The 18,520-nt window shown below is 39.3% G+C and overlaps 1 protein-coding gene across 1 annotated transcript in view; it reads right to left on the bottom strand.

Moving 5' to 3' along the window:
* Positions 1-18,520, bottom strand: part of DYNC2H1 (dynein cytoplasmic 2 heavy chain 1) — a 175,915-nt gene that overhangs the window by 25,133 nt on the left and 132,262 nt on the right. The window contains exon 83 of the mRNA XM_063127107.1: positions 6,171-6,287. Within this exon, the coding sequence (XP_062983177.1) occupies positions 6,171-6,287 (117 nt within the window). The remainder of the gene's footprint in view (positions 1-6,170; positions 6,288-18,520) is intronic.

Genomic DNA, 18,520 nt, shown 5'->3' on the forward strand with positions numbered 1-18,520 from the left:
CAGTCAAAATTTCCTATTTGATATACGGTTATACAATAAGATAAGTCATTATTTACCAGCTGGAGTTAATTCTGATGATATGCCAAGGGCGGACTTGCATTAAAAATGCTTACACAAGTGTTTTATTTTTGTGAGCAGTGCACCATGGGAACCACAAACTTATGCAAGTTTGCAGCTTCCTTCCATGTAAAGAAAAATACAGGTGAGCCAGTGTCTCCTGCTCAAATTGGTCTCTCTACCACATAGCTGGAGCAGAATAAGCACATATTCTGTATATAGTGTCTTAGAGAATGCATTTAGATTTTCCTTGTAAAGGGTTGATCTAGTTAAAAGACCCCCAACACTTCAAAATGCCATCTGAAGAAGTTGTAAGTGATATTTACGAATGAACTAATGCCTCAACAAACATAGCAAATGAGAACATAAAAGTAGTCACTCTAATTCTAAACACTTGTACCAACATATTTGTAATCCAGTGACATAACATCCTTACAGGATCATAATAATGTAGTTAATGGTTTAAAGCCCTAAATGGTTTGGGTCCAGGTTACCTACGGGATCGCCTTCTCCCATACAGTCTGCCCTGCACACTCAGGTTCTCTGGGGAGAATTTACTTGAGTCAGCCAAGACTAGGCTGACATCAGTTTCCCAGAGGACCTTTTCTTCTGTCGTCCCTGGATTATAGAACGGCCTGCCGAAGGAGATTCGTAATATTAACTCTCTGTGATTTTAAGGCAGCTTTGAAGACTAGCCTTTTCCGGCAGGCCTACCCAAATTAATGTAAAATCAAGAATTTTTAAAATGTGTCGATTCCTGTACTAATGTTGTTCCCTGCCTCGATCCAAAGGGAGAGGTGGGTAATAAATAAATAAATAAATATATTATTATTATTATTTATTGATATTTGGTCTTTTGCACATGAGAACATTAAAAGAGCCCTGCTGGGTCAACTCATCATATGCCTTGCCTTTCACTTTCTACTACCTCTTCTACTGAACCCTTCCATTTTTTCTCTCTCTTATAATGCTCCCTGTGTAATGTCTTCTCCTATGAAGTTATGGAATGCAAAGAAAGTGAAAACACGTTGCGCAAGCTTAAGCTATTGGCATACCACTAGAGGTCACTTATGCTAGCGGTACATTGATAGTATAAGCGGAACAGTGGTGTTGCATGCTGCCCTTAGAATTCACAAATTAACACTGCAATTGGTGCTGATATCAACTAAAAATTTCTTCACTCTCAAAAATCCTTAAATCAAGTTGTTGAGACTGTATAGGCTTAATCTCAGGAGAAAATAGGGAGAGCTTTATTTTAGCTACTCCTTCTCTATCCTCCAATATCTAGGTTCTAACCCCCCCACTTTTGCATGCATAGTAGTTTCAGTGTATGTGACCTGTTAAAAAGACATGCAGTTATTCTCACCAACTGAAAATTGCATGAACTGTAATCTCCTTAATGGGTCTCCCTTCCTTTATACTCAGGCTAATTTAGAGCATGCTACAATGTTTGAACTGGACAAGTATTGATTATGTTAAAAAAGTATCTTCCCAGATTTTAATTAGAAAGACATTACACATATTTGATTTTGTGTATATATTTCATTAATGTTATTTAATTTTGTAAAAAAAAGTTTTATACCTCTTATTTTGGGAATCAGAGTAACAAATGGACATGCCAAACGATTTCACAGTGGACTAATTCTGGCTATATGCATGTGAGTGCACTAAATTAAATTTCATAAGCTTGAGCCAAGTTTCATAGTGACAACAGTTTGTTTCATCACCTGTTATTTTTGACCCACTGCATCAGAGAAAACATATTTTAAAACTTTGTAATGATAAATGGTTTACAAAAATGTAGTCCAGTTTTAAATGGCACACTGATATACCAAGCACACTTAATATGCCTGTAAAGTTTCCATTCTTCAGAGTTAGACTTAAAATATGTTCAATAGCAAAGTGATTATATTTTTGTAAGTGCAAAAACAGTTATAAAGTATTGCACTTAATGTTGATTAGTATTCTAAAAAAGACTTTTCACTGAATAATGGTTAATTTGAAATGATCATCAGAAAGAACTGTGTCCACAGCTAATCATGTTGATTTAAAAAAGGAATATCTATGGTGACTAATTATGCAGATTAAATATGGAATATAACTCATCTAAATTAATTTGGAAAGAGTTTTCTATTAAAATATTCATAATTATGCAGGTATGCAAATAAATTTTTTTGTTAGCAATTTCTACTAAATGTGCTAGGAATATAATAATTATGTTTTCTTCAACTCTTGCTCTGTAGGGGAAAAAAACAGTTTATGAATGTATATCCCAACCCAGTAAAGGCAATCCATTTGCAAAAGCAAGTATCCTCATGCAAGTATCCCAGGATTCAGCAAATAGGTGCTCTGAGGAGTAAAACTCTTGCACATGAATGCTAGGGCTGTTTGCAACAACCCTTGCTAGAGTTGATCTGCAAACCCATAACTAATGGTTTACGCAGTTGGTTTTGACAGTGCCAATCATCTGTTTGGACAGACGAAACCGCTTGGACAGATTCAATCTACTAGCTGTCTGTTGTGAGTCTGTGTGTATGTGACTGAATGAGAGAAAGGATTACCTTTCCCCATTAAGGCACTTAAGAAACTTTTAGTTAGAAGATATTTAAGAACAACTGATAAAAGCAGCTTAAAAAATGAAAGGGAACACCACTATAAATCGCTTCACATGTTCCCGTCATGCATATAGTGAATAAATGGAAGGGGGAGCAAGATTATGCCTGCTGCCCCTGCTCTTAATGTTGTTATGCCTGTAGGCTTCACTCCTTGTACTTTCAGTGAACTGTTTGAAAAGAGCTTTTATGTGTATACAGCTGTACACATACAGACTCTTTTCAGACCTTCAGAATATGCAAACACCGGGGCGGAGAAAGTGAGTATGATCTTCTCTTCTCCTCTGTATGTCCAGTAAACTTGTGAGGGATTGTTTGAAAATGCCTAATGTCTACACCAGGGGTGGGCAACTTGTAGCCTTCCATATGTTTTCCCATACAACTTCCATCAGCCCTAGTCAGTATAGCCCGTGGTGAAGGCTGATGGGCCTTGTAGGCCAAAACATCTTGCCCACCCTTGGTCTGTACTATAGAGAGATAGGGATGGACGAATCTGTCAATTTTGTTCTGTCATGCATACAGATTTTTAAAATCTCAACTTGTTCCTGCCCCATACGGAGACATGGTGAATTTTGGTAAATTCGTATCAAAAACAAAGTGAAATTAACTTCTCACTCATCCCTATAGACAGAAGTGGCTGGAATTCTATATGGTAGCTTCAAGAAAGTGATCAAACTCAGGGAATCTTCATATAATCATCTCAGGGTTTAACAACATATTACATACAAAATGCCAATGGCCCCTACTTAAATAGCTTCCAAAAAGGTTAATCTGGAGCGGAGGAGGAGGAGGATGTATTTAACTCTTATAAAGCCTGTCACTGCCACTTCCTCCAAGCTGCTTTTCTCTTTCAAGGTTCCAGGATGCATGTTTGCAAGCATCAACATGCATAAAGAAGCCTGATGACATGGGTATGTAGCAGGGGCCATTGCAGTTTTGCTAACAGAGCTGAGCCAAAGTTTTATGATTTCTTGTTCTTAAGCTGAAATCTGCCAATGTGATAAGAATCTTTTGTTGAATTGCTGAGCAAATTGCACAAAAATCAACAGCTTTTAATTAAGTCCTGAATATCAATCACAGGCTCCAAGTCCCTCAGTTAGACAAACTTAATATTTCAAAACTCCCTTGACTCTCAAGGCTTGGAAGTTTCCCTAAACTGTGCTCTGTGGGTTAGCTCAGGCACTACACAATTCCATACAGCCTTAAAGCCACCCTTTGGCTATACAGCTACTTCTAGTGCCCAGGAGTAGAATGACAAATAGATGAAATGAATCAATTCACACCAAAAAGAAGAAGTGTCTTTTGATGACAGCAAAAGCGAAACAAAGACTAAGCTCAATGGTTAAATAAGAAAACACAGCTCTCTGCACATATAATGCAGAGTTGGACAACTCGTAGCTCTCCAGATGTTTTGGCTTAAAACTCCTATCATCCCTCACCACTGACTATATTAGCTAGGGCTGATGGGAGTGGTAAGCCAAAACAGCTGGAGGGCCACAAGTTGCCCTCCCCTGATGTAGTGGGTCATTTGACCCTTAAGCCAATGGCAATCATGGGGAAAAGCCCGCATATACTGATATCCAGCTGCTGCAGTCCATGTTGAGGTGGCCTTGAAAATCAGTTGAAACATGTACAAACTAGCCCAGATTTGGCTTTTGGCAAATCAAACTACAAGTGCTTGAAAAGAAACATCTACAGAGGTCCAAAGGCTGAATTGAAGCTGAAACCTGTTTGTGCTGGTGGATCCGCCAATATGGCTGGTCACTGGCCGGCTGTGCTTCCTTGGTTATTTCTTTATATTGCCCACACAAAGCACTGAAATCGGTGGCCTGTGAGAACCAACTCTTATTTCATATTAAACTTTATAAATTTCAAATTGCTATAGAATGGAAACGGCTTAAGTCAATAATAACACGAAATAATAATAATACAAAAACTAAAAAGATTGAATTGAAGGGTTGCCATATATGGCCTTTGACAAAGGGCCTTCCTAGATGAGGGTTTAGCCCGGTGCGAGGCCCGGGCTCCCTGCTGTGTGTGCAGATGACACACAGGGGATTCTGGGGTCAGGCCGGGCTAAACCCTCCCTTGACCTGGGATAACCGGATCCACCTGCGGCCCGGTTTTTCTGCAGCCCCGAGTCTAGTTGGTTCCGTGGCTTTTCCCAGCTACTTGTGAGTAAGCAAGTAGCTGGGAGAAGCCGAGTGCTGTGCCCATCGGGCCGGGGGCGAGGGAATTGCGGGAGGGGGAGTGATGGGGGCCAGGGGGGAAAGAGCGGACCCGGCAGGAGAGACGGGGGGGAAGAGTGGAGCCAGGGTGGGGAGACTATGACTGGGGTGGTGGTGGAGGGGGCATCAGACATGGTGAGCGGACATGCAAGCAAGCGGGCAAGTGGGGAGACGAGCAGGCAAGCAAGCGGGGGGGGCGAGCAAGCGAGTGGGGGGGCGAGCGGGGGGCATCAGACATTGTGGGGGGGAAATCGGGGGCAGGGAGAGCGGGGAACCCTCTTTTTTAAAAAAAAAAAAACCCTACCTTTTCGTTGGTGTGCTCCTGCGCACATGGCCCCTTTAACTTTTTGAAAAAAATGGAGGACGCGACGGGGCTTTCCTTTCCCTGTCCCGTCTGACGTCTGGATAGGCGCGACGGCCCGTGCTAATTGTAGCACAGGCTCGGCGCACCTGAAGGCCAGATTCAAAGGTAGGTCTAGCAAGCCCCATAGTGACCATTATGTCCTTCCATTACCACTTAAAGGCTCAGGTATTCCCTCACTCATTACACTTCAGTACTGTAGTAACTGTACAAATATTCAAAACAATATTGAGAAAACACATGTAATATTCAAAGAGATCATGAAAATCATCTCAGGGCCTATGTTGGCCAATCCATATTGGCTTACTTATTCTAGTCATATCTTAGCAAAGATTTCTAACCCCCCTGAATATATCATGAGTAATGTCTTACAGATGATATTTATTTCCCACACCATCACTTAAGAAAGAGACAAGCAACATTATATATGAACACTGTGGGTATTTTGAAGTATCACTAGTGCAACCACTGAGGAAACAATTATTTAAAATGTAAGCCACATATAATGGATTAATTAGTGAAGCATTTTAGCAGACACATGTTATTAAACTTATGAGCCACATGACAGAATGAACCAAACTCAATCAGTTCTTAATGGTAAGAATAGTAAGAGATTATATTGGGTTGTATCCAACAGAGACCTTCCATTAGCAGAACGGGCATCACTGGTAGGTCATATTTTCCCTTTCCTCTGCCGCTTGGGCATGGGGTGATTTGTGGAGGAGGAGGGAAAATCTGTTTCTCTCAGTCCTGTTATGCACATATTACTCAGGATACAACCCTCAGTGTTTTACTGAAATTAGACTTTCGTGGAAGGCCTGTCTTTTAGATGCAAGATAAATCTACACATTTGACCTAGAACATTATTTTAAAAGTAAAACTGAAATGTTTTCCAACAATTGACCTTCTAACCTGATTAAGCTTCTTCCATAGGTTGAGGACTGGGGAAAGCTCATTAGACCAGATTTCTCTGTCAAATTTGCAGCCAGCAGTTACAGACCTGCTCAAGATCCGAAGCTGTGAAATTACCTGTAAGATTAATAATATGAGAGTGTGTGAACATTCAGGCAATTCTCTAGTAGGGTTGCAAATGTCAAATGGAGAGAAATGTATTTCTTAGAAAAAGCATCAAGTACTTCAAGACTACATTCCTATGGAAGACCATAGCACTCCAGACAGTTATGTGTTCATTCATTATGTCAATACAGCAATCATAATGTGTATCTGGGCAGAAAATAAAGTGCAATAATTTATCTAAATGATTTGAGATGTTTGTAAAATTAAATATATTTGAAATTTTCACTCTGAAACACCACTGTTGAATATCTTCTAGCTTTGTATTGTTCCACCCACTTTCTACAGCAATGCAGTAATATCTCCTATACTGCTATCTATTTATTTATTTTATTAATAGTATTTATAGGCCACCATATAACAGAGTTCTCGGGACAACTCCCACGAAGAAATAAAACAACTGACAAACTAAGAATGAACCACAGCGTGGCTTATTTGCTGTTTACTTGTTATTTAAGTTGGCTATTTCTTCCAAGGGTTCCAATGGATTGCAATTCCCGTTTTGCTTGGCCACACAGAACATTTGTAATAAATATATATTAATCTTTCCATTTGTCTGAAATATTTAGTTGTTAAGCACACAAAATTATGCACTTAAAGTCCACTTGTTTCTGTATTTTGATTGATTTTCCAGTCTTGAAAAATGTGTGATGATGCGAGGTTTCATTTTCTTTGTTTGTCTGATAAATTAGATGCTGTTGTTTGGTTCAGCGCTAGCAAATTAAAATAATTTATCAACTTGCTGGAACATGAAACCTCACTAGTTGGTAGTCTGTGGAACTATTCTTTTAAGTTTTATAATTGTTGCTATCGATTAATTTGCTTAACATTAATAAAAAAAAAGCTTCAACATTTCCTTTCACAAACTGGAAACAAAAGATTTTGAATTTTAATGGAAATGTATCATTTAATGTACTGTAAACGTTTTGTTCCCCCAGAAATTCAAACGAAAATGTTGCTTTTGCTTGAATGGAAGTCTAAACTACGTTTCTGGTGCAAGAGGACAAAGATCTTATAATTAGATGTCCCTCTCCTGCACATGCCAAAATAAAGATGATGACAAAAATCCAGTGCTGGAAGGTTTCTGGGGAACAGGATGAATCTGAGAGGGGACTTCTTCCTTCTGGTCTATTCCCAGACTATAGAGCAGCCTTCTCCAACCTGGAGCCCTCCAGATGTTTTGGGCTGCCACACCTAGGATTCTTGCATATTGGGCATGCTGGCTGAATCTGATGGGATTTAAAGGGCAAGCATTTGGATGGCACCAGGTTTGGGGAAACTGGGGTAGAGAATAATTTCCTTTATTCATAAAGAAAATGTAATTTTGTTTTCTGGGGTGCTGATGGTGAGGATGTTAATGTTATGATTGCAGTAAAGGTTCAAAGGGTTTTATTGTTTCACAATGGTTTAGAATTTCCTGAAAAATCAATGTGCCTTTGCATTTAATGTGCAGATTTTTTTAAAAAAAAATGGAAACAGCACCAGCAAGGAGATCTCATTTTAAATTTCATAGCAGCATGAGGCAGCCTAACAACTATAGGAAAATGATCTACCTTAATGGATCCTACCTCTGGTCTAAGTTCTTTCCTATCTGCGAATGACTGGCCTTCTTGGAGCACTTATGGCATAACCTGTCCATCACACTATATAGTTGCTATCCTTTTTCATAATAAATGAATTGGTTCAGATTTAATAAAGAAAGTAGTTTAATGTTACGTGTGTGAACCTCAGGCTTGTGCAACCATCCATCCTCTCTCATCAGTCATGGCTGCAAGGAGATCAGAAGCAGCTACTGGCCCCGTTCAGAAGACACCTTAAATGATGGCTTTAACCATGGTGGTTAAGTCAGAAAGCCAGGCTGTGTTTAGAAGACACCTTAAACCATGGTGAATAAGACAAAAAGCCTTTTGCACTGTTTTTAAAGCCATTGTGATTAAGCCAGAAAGCCAGGCTGTGTTCAGAAAACATCTTAAACCATGGCTTTAACTAAAGTAAATAAAGCAAAAAGGCTTACTTTCAAAACTTACTTTTAAAACTAACCACAGTTTCTCATTTCATCCAAACTGAAAGAACCCAAGATCAAACCATAGTTTCTGAAGCTGGCTTGTTTGAACAAAACATAATTTAAACTTACCTCAATTTCCAATTCGGATGAAACAACATACTGTGGTTAGTTTAAAATGGAAGTGGGTGCATCCAAACTCCTAACAGCTGTGCCAAAGAAAGAGAGGGAGCACTCTTCCAAATAACACTAAACGATGGGTTAGCATTACATTTAAAGAAGGCCAATGGGAGCAAAGAATGATCAGAACTCACAAATGCTCCTCCAGGACTTCTGGAAGCCAATCTTTTATGCAAAAAATGTAATACAGAAAGTATTTAAAAGTATGAACTGAAAAACATACAAACTAAAAGATGTTTCAGTAACTACATACTTTCATGTTCAAACTCCTATTTAAAAACAGTACTGAATCTGCTGCATTTGCAATGTAACTCAACAACAGATTTAACTTATTCTATATTAAATATGACTAAAACACTGTGAAGAACTATTTATTTAAACATATCTACTTGACATAGTTTTATTTTAACAAGTTGCAGAGTGTAGCCATACACTGTATTCAAAGATAAATGACAAAGTTGCATTTTGTACTGCTTTTGCAGGATGAGCTTCTGCAGGATGATCTCTTGAAAACTCATTAGCAGACCTTTCAAACTATAAAACCTCTAATAGATTTTTGTTTATTTTTTCATGAAAAATTAACAAACCCTTTTCTAACTTTTACCTACCCAAGATTAAAAAATAACATGTCAGGTACTCTACTGCCACCTACCAGATTTAGTTACAGTATAAAATATATCATAGAAACACAATTTCTTCAGTTCTTACCAGACTGCTTGAAATTGTATTGTCTTTATCATTTTAACTTTAACTGACATATTTGGGAACACCTAGTAATACTACATCTGTAAATTACGTTATGTGTCCTTAATAATCCATATAATAATCCCCAATTTAATCCATATACAGAAAAGTTGTCTTCTATAACCTGATTGCTACAGATGCTTGTAAAATGGACCATAGTCCACAATACAATCGACAGCTAGAAGGATTCTCTGAGAAGGCACATCCAACGAAAAAACAATGACTGGGTGTGGAATGAAATACCATATCCTTCTACTAGCCCTTTGCAGAGGTTGACTAAAGTGCGAATTTATATTTGGCTTCACCTATGCTGAGACTCAGTTTGCATGTGATGGCTTAACTCAGAAATTGCCATGGCTGAATGTGAGTGAACATGCTGCCTCCTGCACACTCACTACTTCTACTTCAATCAACAAGTTCCTGGGTTGTTAATGTGACATCTGAACCAGGAACTGTGGGTTGTTTGGGGGTTAAACAACCCAGAGTTAACCCACCAACAAACATGGGTGATTATTGGGTTAATTTTGGTTTTTTCAGAGTTCCAGGGTTGAGAAGTCACGATAACAACTCAGACTTCCTGGGTTGTTGACTAAGAATGGAAGCAATGAACACACAGCAGGTAGCAGTTATCATCCACAAGAATAACTGTGGTGTTTACTAATAAGTATACACTAGTGCTAGAATTTTAAGGACAGTTCTGGCAAAAGTTGTAGATCAAATCCATATTGTGAATCTGAACATAAGTAGAGGAGAAGCAACATGTTTCATTATCTGAAAGAACATTATCAGAGTTCCAAATGCAAAGTCAAGCCAGGTAATACAGAAGAGTGAAACCCTTTATAACTGAGTAGACAGTGATTTAGTTGGCACGTAATGAGTGAATTTCCCAGGGGATTTCTCATTGTGACGGTGGGTACCATTCTGAATATTCGAACTGTGCTGTAAGCTTGTCATTATGTGCAATCCTAGCAAGCATGGGTTGTTGGAGTAGTTGACAAACCACCCGGAACCCATGGGCTGTTTTAGGGTTGTGGGTGGCTTGTCAACTGCCCAATAACCCACCTTCACTGGGTGGGTTGCACATAACAAGAAACTACAATGCACTCCTTCCATGCCCTGAATACACAAAATGCCAGTTGTTGAAACAAGAAATCCCGTGGGGGAAATCACCCACATTAGCTTCTCATTACGTACAAAACTGGACCAGTGAGTATAGTGAGACAGCATCAGCATTCCCCTCCCCCAGATAAAACTTGTAAGTTCTGTGTCAAAGGAAGGACAATGTTTTGCCTTTTTTCAACCATAGTGATGCAGCAAGCATAGACCAGAATTCCAAGCCTGCGATCATTTTTTCATTATAATAAAACTAAAGGTGGCGCGGCTACCACATGTACTTACAAACACACTATCAGATGGTGGCCACAATGTCCCCCCCCCCCATGAACTGGAAACTGTTTCCTTACATGTCTATGGGGCAATATCCAATGGGGGTGCTGTGCCCCTGCCGATTCTGTTATGCCATTCGGTTCTACAAACTAATTATGTCGGTGGAGCACTCATATGTGAGCTCTGCTGATCTGCTGCATTCCAGAAATGAATGTTTGCTCCCAAAAGTGCTAAAACTCCATTGCACAAGTGGAATTAGTGGAGCACAATGGTATCGGTGGGGCACAATGGAATTTGCAGGGGTGCAGCACCCAGTTGTATCCTGCCCTATATTGTGTTATAGAGGAGCTTCAGACCTGCTGTCTCTCTGTTCACATTTCCTGTTTATTGGATGTTACTGCAATAGCTTGCCTCAGGAATCTATTTTGTTCTACAAGGCATGGCTTGAATAGGTGCCAGAAACAAGCATCAGGCTCTAGAATGCTGCATCATTAGGAGCTGTACAGTGTATATAGCTGTGTCTTGATTTACTTAAACGAAGTAATTCCCTGCAACTAAAGGAGACAGGCAAATGACTACCTAATTGTCATGCCACCACCCAGCTAACCCACAAAGATACCTTTGAATTGGAATATTAAACATCTTGACGAGACAAATGATCCAATGCTGAAATGTTTTCACCTATTTAGCAGTTCAGTGAGGTCAAAGCACGGGACCAATTATTCCAAGTATTCCCCTTTTGTTCTGAATACAGTGCTATGACACCTTGAATAACTAGCTGGACGTAAACGTAATCAAGAGGCAGGTAACCTCCCTGCACCTTCTATTCAGGAGATGGAACCAAACTTCCCGCCCCCCTTTGTTTTAACCTATCCTGAGCCCAGCCTCCGAGCAATCACAGTCTTTGTGTGAAACGCCACAAGTCCCTCAAGGTTCTGGCAGTCTTCGCTTATTCTTTGTGTTGGACATACTCCATGCTCACGTGCTTCAGCTCAGAATATACCCGAGGTCTGACTGACTCTCCTTGTAACTCTTTACTAGCGTAATTCTAGGAATTGTTTCTTGGGCCAGAGATCCCCTTGCACTTACCTACTGAAGTTACTCATTTGCCTGGAGCTGCTTCTCCCAACCTGGTGCCCTCCAGGTATGTTGGACTGCAACTCCTTCCTCGAATCAGGTAACTATAACCATCCTTTGCTCTGTTGCCTTTCTTTTCCCTCCAAACACTATCCATTTCTAACCCTACAAGCCAACCTTCACCAGCATTGGAGCTCTTCTGGTCACATAGCCTCCCAAACACATCTCTCTGCCACTTCCCTAGTGCCACCTTGCGCTCCTTACATGGCAACCTGAGTATGAAGTTGGTCAAACTCTGGGTTAAGTCTATAAACTTAGCCAATGAACCTGAGATGTCAAGAGAGGCATCAAAACTGGTAGGCCTGCCATTGCTAACACCAGGAAAAGGGACAGGTGTCATTTCTGAGGCTGAAGCAATCAGAAAATCCCAGCAATTATATGCTTCATGTTACTGTTTTGTCTGTTCTATTCATGCAGTTGTGAAATGTGACGAATGTGCGTCGGCTGCTCAAGTAATGACACAACATTTTGTTTTATGTTTAAAAAACAGTGGGTTAGTTAAACTGCACATATTCTTCTTGCAGATTTATATACTTTACATGAAGGGTATTGTTAATTCCCAATTGCTTATTTGTAACTATGTAGTTTTACATGAAAAAGGGAAGCTCTCAGTGAAGGTTTTTGGGTTCTAAAACTTGCATATAGTATTTTATTTACATGGCTTTCTTGGGGTACGTTTTTTGTTGGAATAGGCAGCGACCATTATTATACCCACTGTATGGAATGGAAAGTAACTGGTTGAAAAGCCACTAAATGGTTAATGCTTGTAAAGAGTTGGCATGCTGGTTTTGGTTTCACTTTTGCCTACTTTACTTTGCCTACTTTAGCTGTAACAAAAAGATGCCAATTAATATTAAGTAAGGTCCTATTTAAAGCTTGTAGTTGTTTGTGTTTAAAGTGTGGTTGAACAAAACATACTCTGCAACACATTTGATCTCCAGATCAGAGTATACAGTTATTTTGTTCTATCAGTGGGAGGTTAAAGCACCAGTGGTGTATCTGTCTGGCAAACCGCCATGGTGGCATAGGATATAAGTGTTGGGTTATTGCCAGAACTTTTCTCCTTCTCTGGAACTCTGTTTGTGCTCAGAAACAAACACACATCACGCAGGTCTTACACAGCAGAGCTGGTTTATTTCCTTCAGGCTTCTGTGCAGTTCAATTCAGATCAGTTCAGATCAGCACACTGAGGCATACACAGAGAGCAGTGATCAGAGAGCAGTGATCAGTAAGCAGTGATCAGTAAGCAGTGATCAGTTCCATTTTACACAAGTGAGAAACTATATACAGATCTACACAATTCTTATCTACATTACATACAGCTGTGATGAGGCTAACTTAGAATCTTGGCAAGGTTCCCAGAACAGCCTCTATCTCAAGGTAATTGCCCACAGATAGACTTTCTCTGTTTAACCCTGAGATAGCCATACACACACAATTTTAATGACTAAGCAAGTATTTCTTTTCATATACTTAACAGTCCTCCTCTTGCGCATGTTGTTTAAATTGTGTTACAATCTGAGACCTAGCTTTAAAGCATCTCTTTTTGTTTTACCATTGAACGTTCCACCTGTCCTTTCTCATTTTGTTTTACTTTGAATACTCATTTACTGGTAATGGCTTTACGACCTTCAGGTAAAGGTACTAGCTCCCACGTTTCATTTTTTTCCATTGCTCTGATTTCCTCTGACATTGCTTCATGCCAGCCCTGAGCTTCTGTAGGTTCCATTTCCTGAATTTCCTCAAATGAAGTAGGTTCATAGGCTATTAGTAAAGCTCTATGAGAAACCTGTTTGCTTTGGTATTCATCTGAATAACGAATTGGAGCTTTGCGTTCCCTTTCTGATCGTCTTGGCATAGTTACAGGCATAGTTTCCTCCTCTACAGTTTCTTCCCCCTCTCTCTCTTGCTGAGATTGTTCAGGAATTTCTTCTGTTTCTACAGCTTTCTGTTCTATAGGCAAACTTACATACTGTTTTGTTTCCTGCATTTGTTCATGAAAAACTACATCTCTGCTCACAATTACACTTTTGTGATATGGAGACCACAAACGATAGCCTTTTGTTTGTGTATCATATCCCAACAGTTTACATTCCAAACCTCTTTGAGCTAGCTTTCCTGGTCTGTTTTCTTTCTGAACATGAGCAAAACATTTACTTCCAAAAACCCGTATATGTGACACTCTAGGTTTTCTTTTGTAAAACATTTCATATGGAGTTTTTTCATGTACAGAGTGGTAAAGCCTGTTTAACAAATAATTTGAGGTGGACAAAGCTTCTGCCCAGAACAGGTTAGACAATCCTGACTCTTTCAATAGAGCTCTTAACATGTTCTGCAAGGTTCTGTTTTTCCTTTCTGCAACTCCATTTTGAAATGGTGAATATGGAGCAGTAAGGTCATGTTGTATACCCTCATCACTGAGGAATTTTTTAAATTGGTTGCTAAGAAATTCACCTCCCCGGTCCGTTCTTAGATTAGCTATAGGTTCTTTAAATCTATTTTTACTCCACTTAACAAACGCTTTGAACTTTCCAAAAGTTTCACTCTTCTGTTTTAACACATACACAAATCCAAATCTACTGTAATCATCAACAATAGACAAGAAAAATCTGTTTCCTCCTTGACTTGTCTCAAAAGGACCTGCAAGATCTGCATGAATTAATTCAAAAATTCTTTTTGTTGTTCTCTCACTATGTTTTGGAATGTTTGACTTATGACACTTGGTTTCACTGCATACATTGCATTCTACATAGTTAGAACATGGTTTGATTTTCACCCCTTCACACAATTCTGGAATCTTAGAAATTATTTTATAGTTAGCATGACCAAACCTTTTATGAGTTAAATGGATACACTCTTGGTGTGGTTTGCAATTGGCTATTGTTTTTGTTGTGACTTTGCTGGCTACAACTTCATTTTCTGTACAAGTATTAATCACATACAAAGATTCTTTCATTATTCCCTGCACACACACCTTGTTTTCCTGTTTTATAGTACAATTTTCTTCAGTAAAACAAACCTCATACCCCATTTCTGTTAACTGAAACACACTTAGAAGGTTTGTTTCCAATTCTGGTACATATAAAACATTTTGTAGTTCAACTCCCAGACAATCAAAATATACATTACCCACACCACAAATCTGGATTTTTGTTCCATTTGCAAGGGTAACACATTTTTGCTCTGAAGTAGAAGTTTCCAAGGTAACAAATGAAAGTTTGTCTTTTGCCATACTTATTGAAGCCCCAGAGTCCAAAAACCAAGGATTCATTGTCTCTTTGACTCTTGCTAGAAGACACTTCTTTGTTGATTCAGCTTCATTCATGTTGTTCTCTTCTCTCCACTTTGCTGTTGACTGCTTTTTCTTCTTGTTGTTGCAATCCCGCCGTAAATGTTCCGTGGAACCACAATTAAAGCATTTCCTTGCCTTTAATGCAGCCACCACATCAGAAGATTTATGGCTTTGTTGAAATTCAGCCACAGGATGTTTAAAACTCTGTTGTTTTGAAGCTTGTCTTCTTTCATAGGTTTCCAGTAGTTTTCCAGCTACATACTCGAGGGTTAAATTTTTCTCCTCTTGACTTTCCATCATGGTGACAACCGCGTCGTACGATGAATCAAGACTTGACAAAATCACATAGACTTGGTGTATAGTTGTAAACTCCATCCCTCGTGCCCTGAGTTGATTGAAGATTTCTCTCATGCTTTTCAAATGGTTTGACATAGACTCCCCTGGTTTCAGCTTCATTCCATACAGCTTCCGGGTTAGAATTATTTTACTGCCCGCTGTTTCTCTTTGATATACAGCTTGTAGCGCATTCCAGCACTCTTTTGATGTATTCAAAAACTGAATGAAGGAAATTTGAGAGTCTTCCACAGCTAATGCAATAACTGCCATTGCTTTTGCATCGTCCTTAAACCATTTAGCATTCTGTGGATCTGCTCTATCTGGTGGATTCTCTGTGACTACATACCACAGTTCAGCCTGAATCAGATACATTTGCATTTTGTAAGACCATAATGCATAGTTAGAGTCATTCAGCTTTTCCAACAATTGATGCAAACCAGACATATTAGCTCCTGCCATTTCCTCTGCTTTAGGAATTGGTATCTCACCGTCCTCCTGCTCAGAGTCCTCCTCAGAGTCAGCCGACTGAGATTTTTCCTCACTTTGCAGCACTGGCTTTAGCTTGATGTCTTCTTTCATCAACAGTTTTCTGTTTTAGCAGACTCCTGGTTCTGGTTCTGATACTGCACCATTCCCATCAAGTTCTGGTTCTTCTGCCTGGATTAGGCTGGCGTAGGCTTCCTGGACTGGACTGGGCCCATAACCTTTGTTGGGTTATTGCCAGAACTTTTCTCCTTCTCTGGAACTCTGTTTGTGCTCAGAAACAAACACACATCACGCAGGTCTTACACAGCAGAGCTGGTTTATTTCCTTCAGGCTTCTGTGCAGTTCAATTCAGATCAGTTCAGATCAGCACACTGAGGCATACACAGAGAGCAGTGATCAGAGAGCAGTGATCAGTAAGCAGTGATCAGTTCCATTTTACACAAGTGAGAAACTATATACAGATCTACACAATTCTTATCTACATTACATACAGCTGTGATGAGGCTAACTTAGAATCTTGGCAAGGTTCCCAGAACAGCCTCTATCTCAAGGTAATTGCCCACAGATAGACTTTCTCTGTTTAACCCTGAGATAGCCATACACACACAATTTTAATGACTAAGCAAGTATTTCTTTTCATATACTTAACAATAAGGTGCCAAATTCTGGCTTCTAGAACCCTCCATACTCAAGAATCCCAACTTCTTAGTTATTTTCTACAGAGTTTTGTACTTAACTACATCTCACAAATGTAGACTCAGAAGAAGTGATGCTCTAATTATTATAAAGATAAGAAAGCAATTATGCTATTTAAATATTTGTGAGGAATCCAATGCCCTTCATCTCCTCCCCATTCATATGTGAGAGAATTTGTTGCTGCTTACCAGCTGTCCGTGAAAGCAACTCTATGATCAGTAGAGGACCATACCTGATGAAGAGCAGCACATTCCCAAAGGTGTACAAAAAGAATTGACTGGGTCAGGCCCATTATTTGCAGCACAGAAATAAACTTTCACTGGCATACTTCCCAGAAAGCATATAACCATAATGTTAAAATATATTGTCTTATGTCATTTGATATTAGATTGTAAGCCTATGCGGCAGGGTCTTGCTATTTACTGTTTTACTCTGTACAGCACCATGTACACTGATGGTGCTATATAAATAAATAATAATAATAATATATGTGAAAAGGAATTGTTTGTATTTTACGAGGTTTCAAAGTACTTAAGTTAAATGTTTAGTTTAGGAGATAGTTGTTGGAGGCTGACAACTATCCAACGCAGAAGCCCTGCATTTTTGGTTAGTGGGCGATTTAGCCTATCTAGCCAGGGAACTTCTGAGCAGGAGGGGGAGGTTGTATGGTGCATAGGAAGCTGCATAAAGCAGCTATTGCGGTCTCTTCCCCTCCCCGCCCCAGGACCGCCCACTCTCTGTGCTCCATTTATGAGTGCAGAGACCAGCGAAACATATGCCAGCTACTAGGGAGAGGGGGTCGGGAGCATGTATTCCAGGAATCAAGGTTCCCAGAAACAAAACAATCCTCTATGGCCATCTAGACACTGTCTAGATGGCCATAGGATCTCACCTTAAATGTATGTATATAGTTAAGCCAGGATTATTTAAATTTTTTAAATCCATTTCAACTTTTTTTAAAAAACTGAGTTCTTTCAATAAAACAAATGAAATTGATTCAAGTATAGAAAATTAAGCTGCATAAGCTTCCTCATTGCTTACATCAGATGGCATTTACATCTTTTTATCATTTATTTACTTATGCGGCTGAGAACCAAACCAAGGCTCTGCTAGCGTGAGGTGGTAATAATTACAATAATGCTACTCACATTATAAGGACAGTGAACATTATGATAACATAGATGATTTCAGAATATGCATTCTAGTCTTGTATGCGTCCAAACTATAATTTATGGAAGTGATTTGCAAGATGGGTTGGTGGTTTTTTTTTTTACTGAGAATCAGAAGTAAAATGTGCAGGCTTTATACTATGTCAAGGAACTGCATCAGCATATTTTTCAAGGGAATTAGGTCTTAAAAGCTTGAATACAAATCACAGGAGACATGCTAGCTTATGCAATTTTAACATAAGCAAACTAAGAGTGAACCTCTCAGTCACAGTGAAAAAAACTGTTCATTCTGCCAGCTGTGAATATGAATATAATCAGATTCCAAAATGATGTGCCACTTGTTTCTTTGAAAAGGCCATGTACTGCATTTTGTTAGCAATAAAGTCAATCAGTCACCTTTATTTGTATATTTAAAAAAGAGTGGGAGGGAACACTAACTAGGACATATAGGGGCATACAGTGTATATAAATAGTCAAATATTCATTTGAACTGCTCCACTTACAAAACAAAAACAAAAACCAGAAAGACATAGACCCAACTTCCTCTACTTCCTATCCAATGCAACTATCCTTGAAAAGCAGGGACACAAACACACACACAGAGAGACATTAAAATCAGAAAACTAAGACCAGAGTACCTCGCAAAATACTAGAACTTGAGATCATCCCATAGCTTGGGGAAAAAGGAGCTAAGGGGAGCCCTAATAGAGGTGTATAAAATTCAGCATGGTGTGGAGAATGTGGCTAGGGAGACATTTTT

The sequence above is a fragment of the Elgaria multicarinata genome, chromosome 5 (genome assembly GCF_023053635.1).
Source record: "Elgaria multicarinata webbii isolate HBS135686 ecotype San Diego chromosome 5, rElgMul1.1.pri, whole genome shotgun sequence".
In the NCBI taxonomy this organism is placed as follows: domain Eukaryota; kingdom Metazoa; phylum Chordata; class Lepidosauria; order Squamata; family Anguidae; genus Elgaria; species Elgaria multicarinata.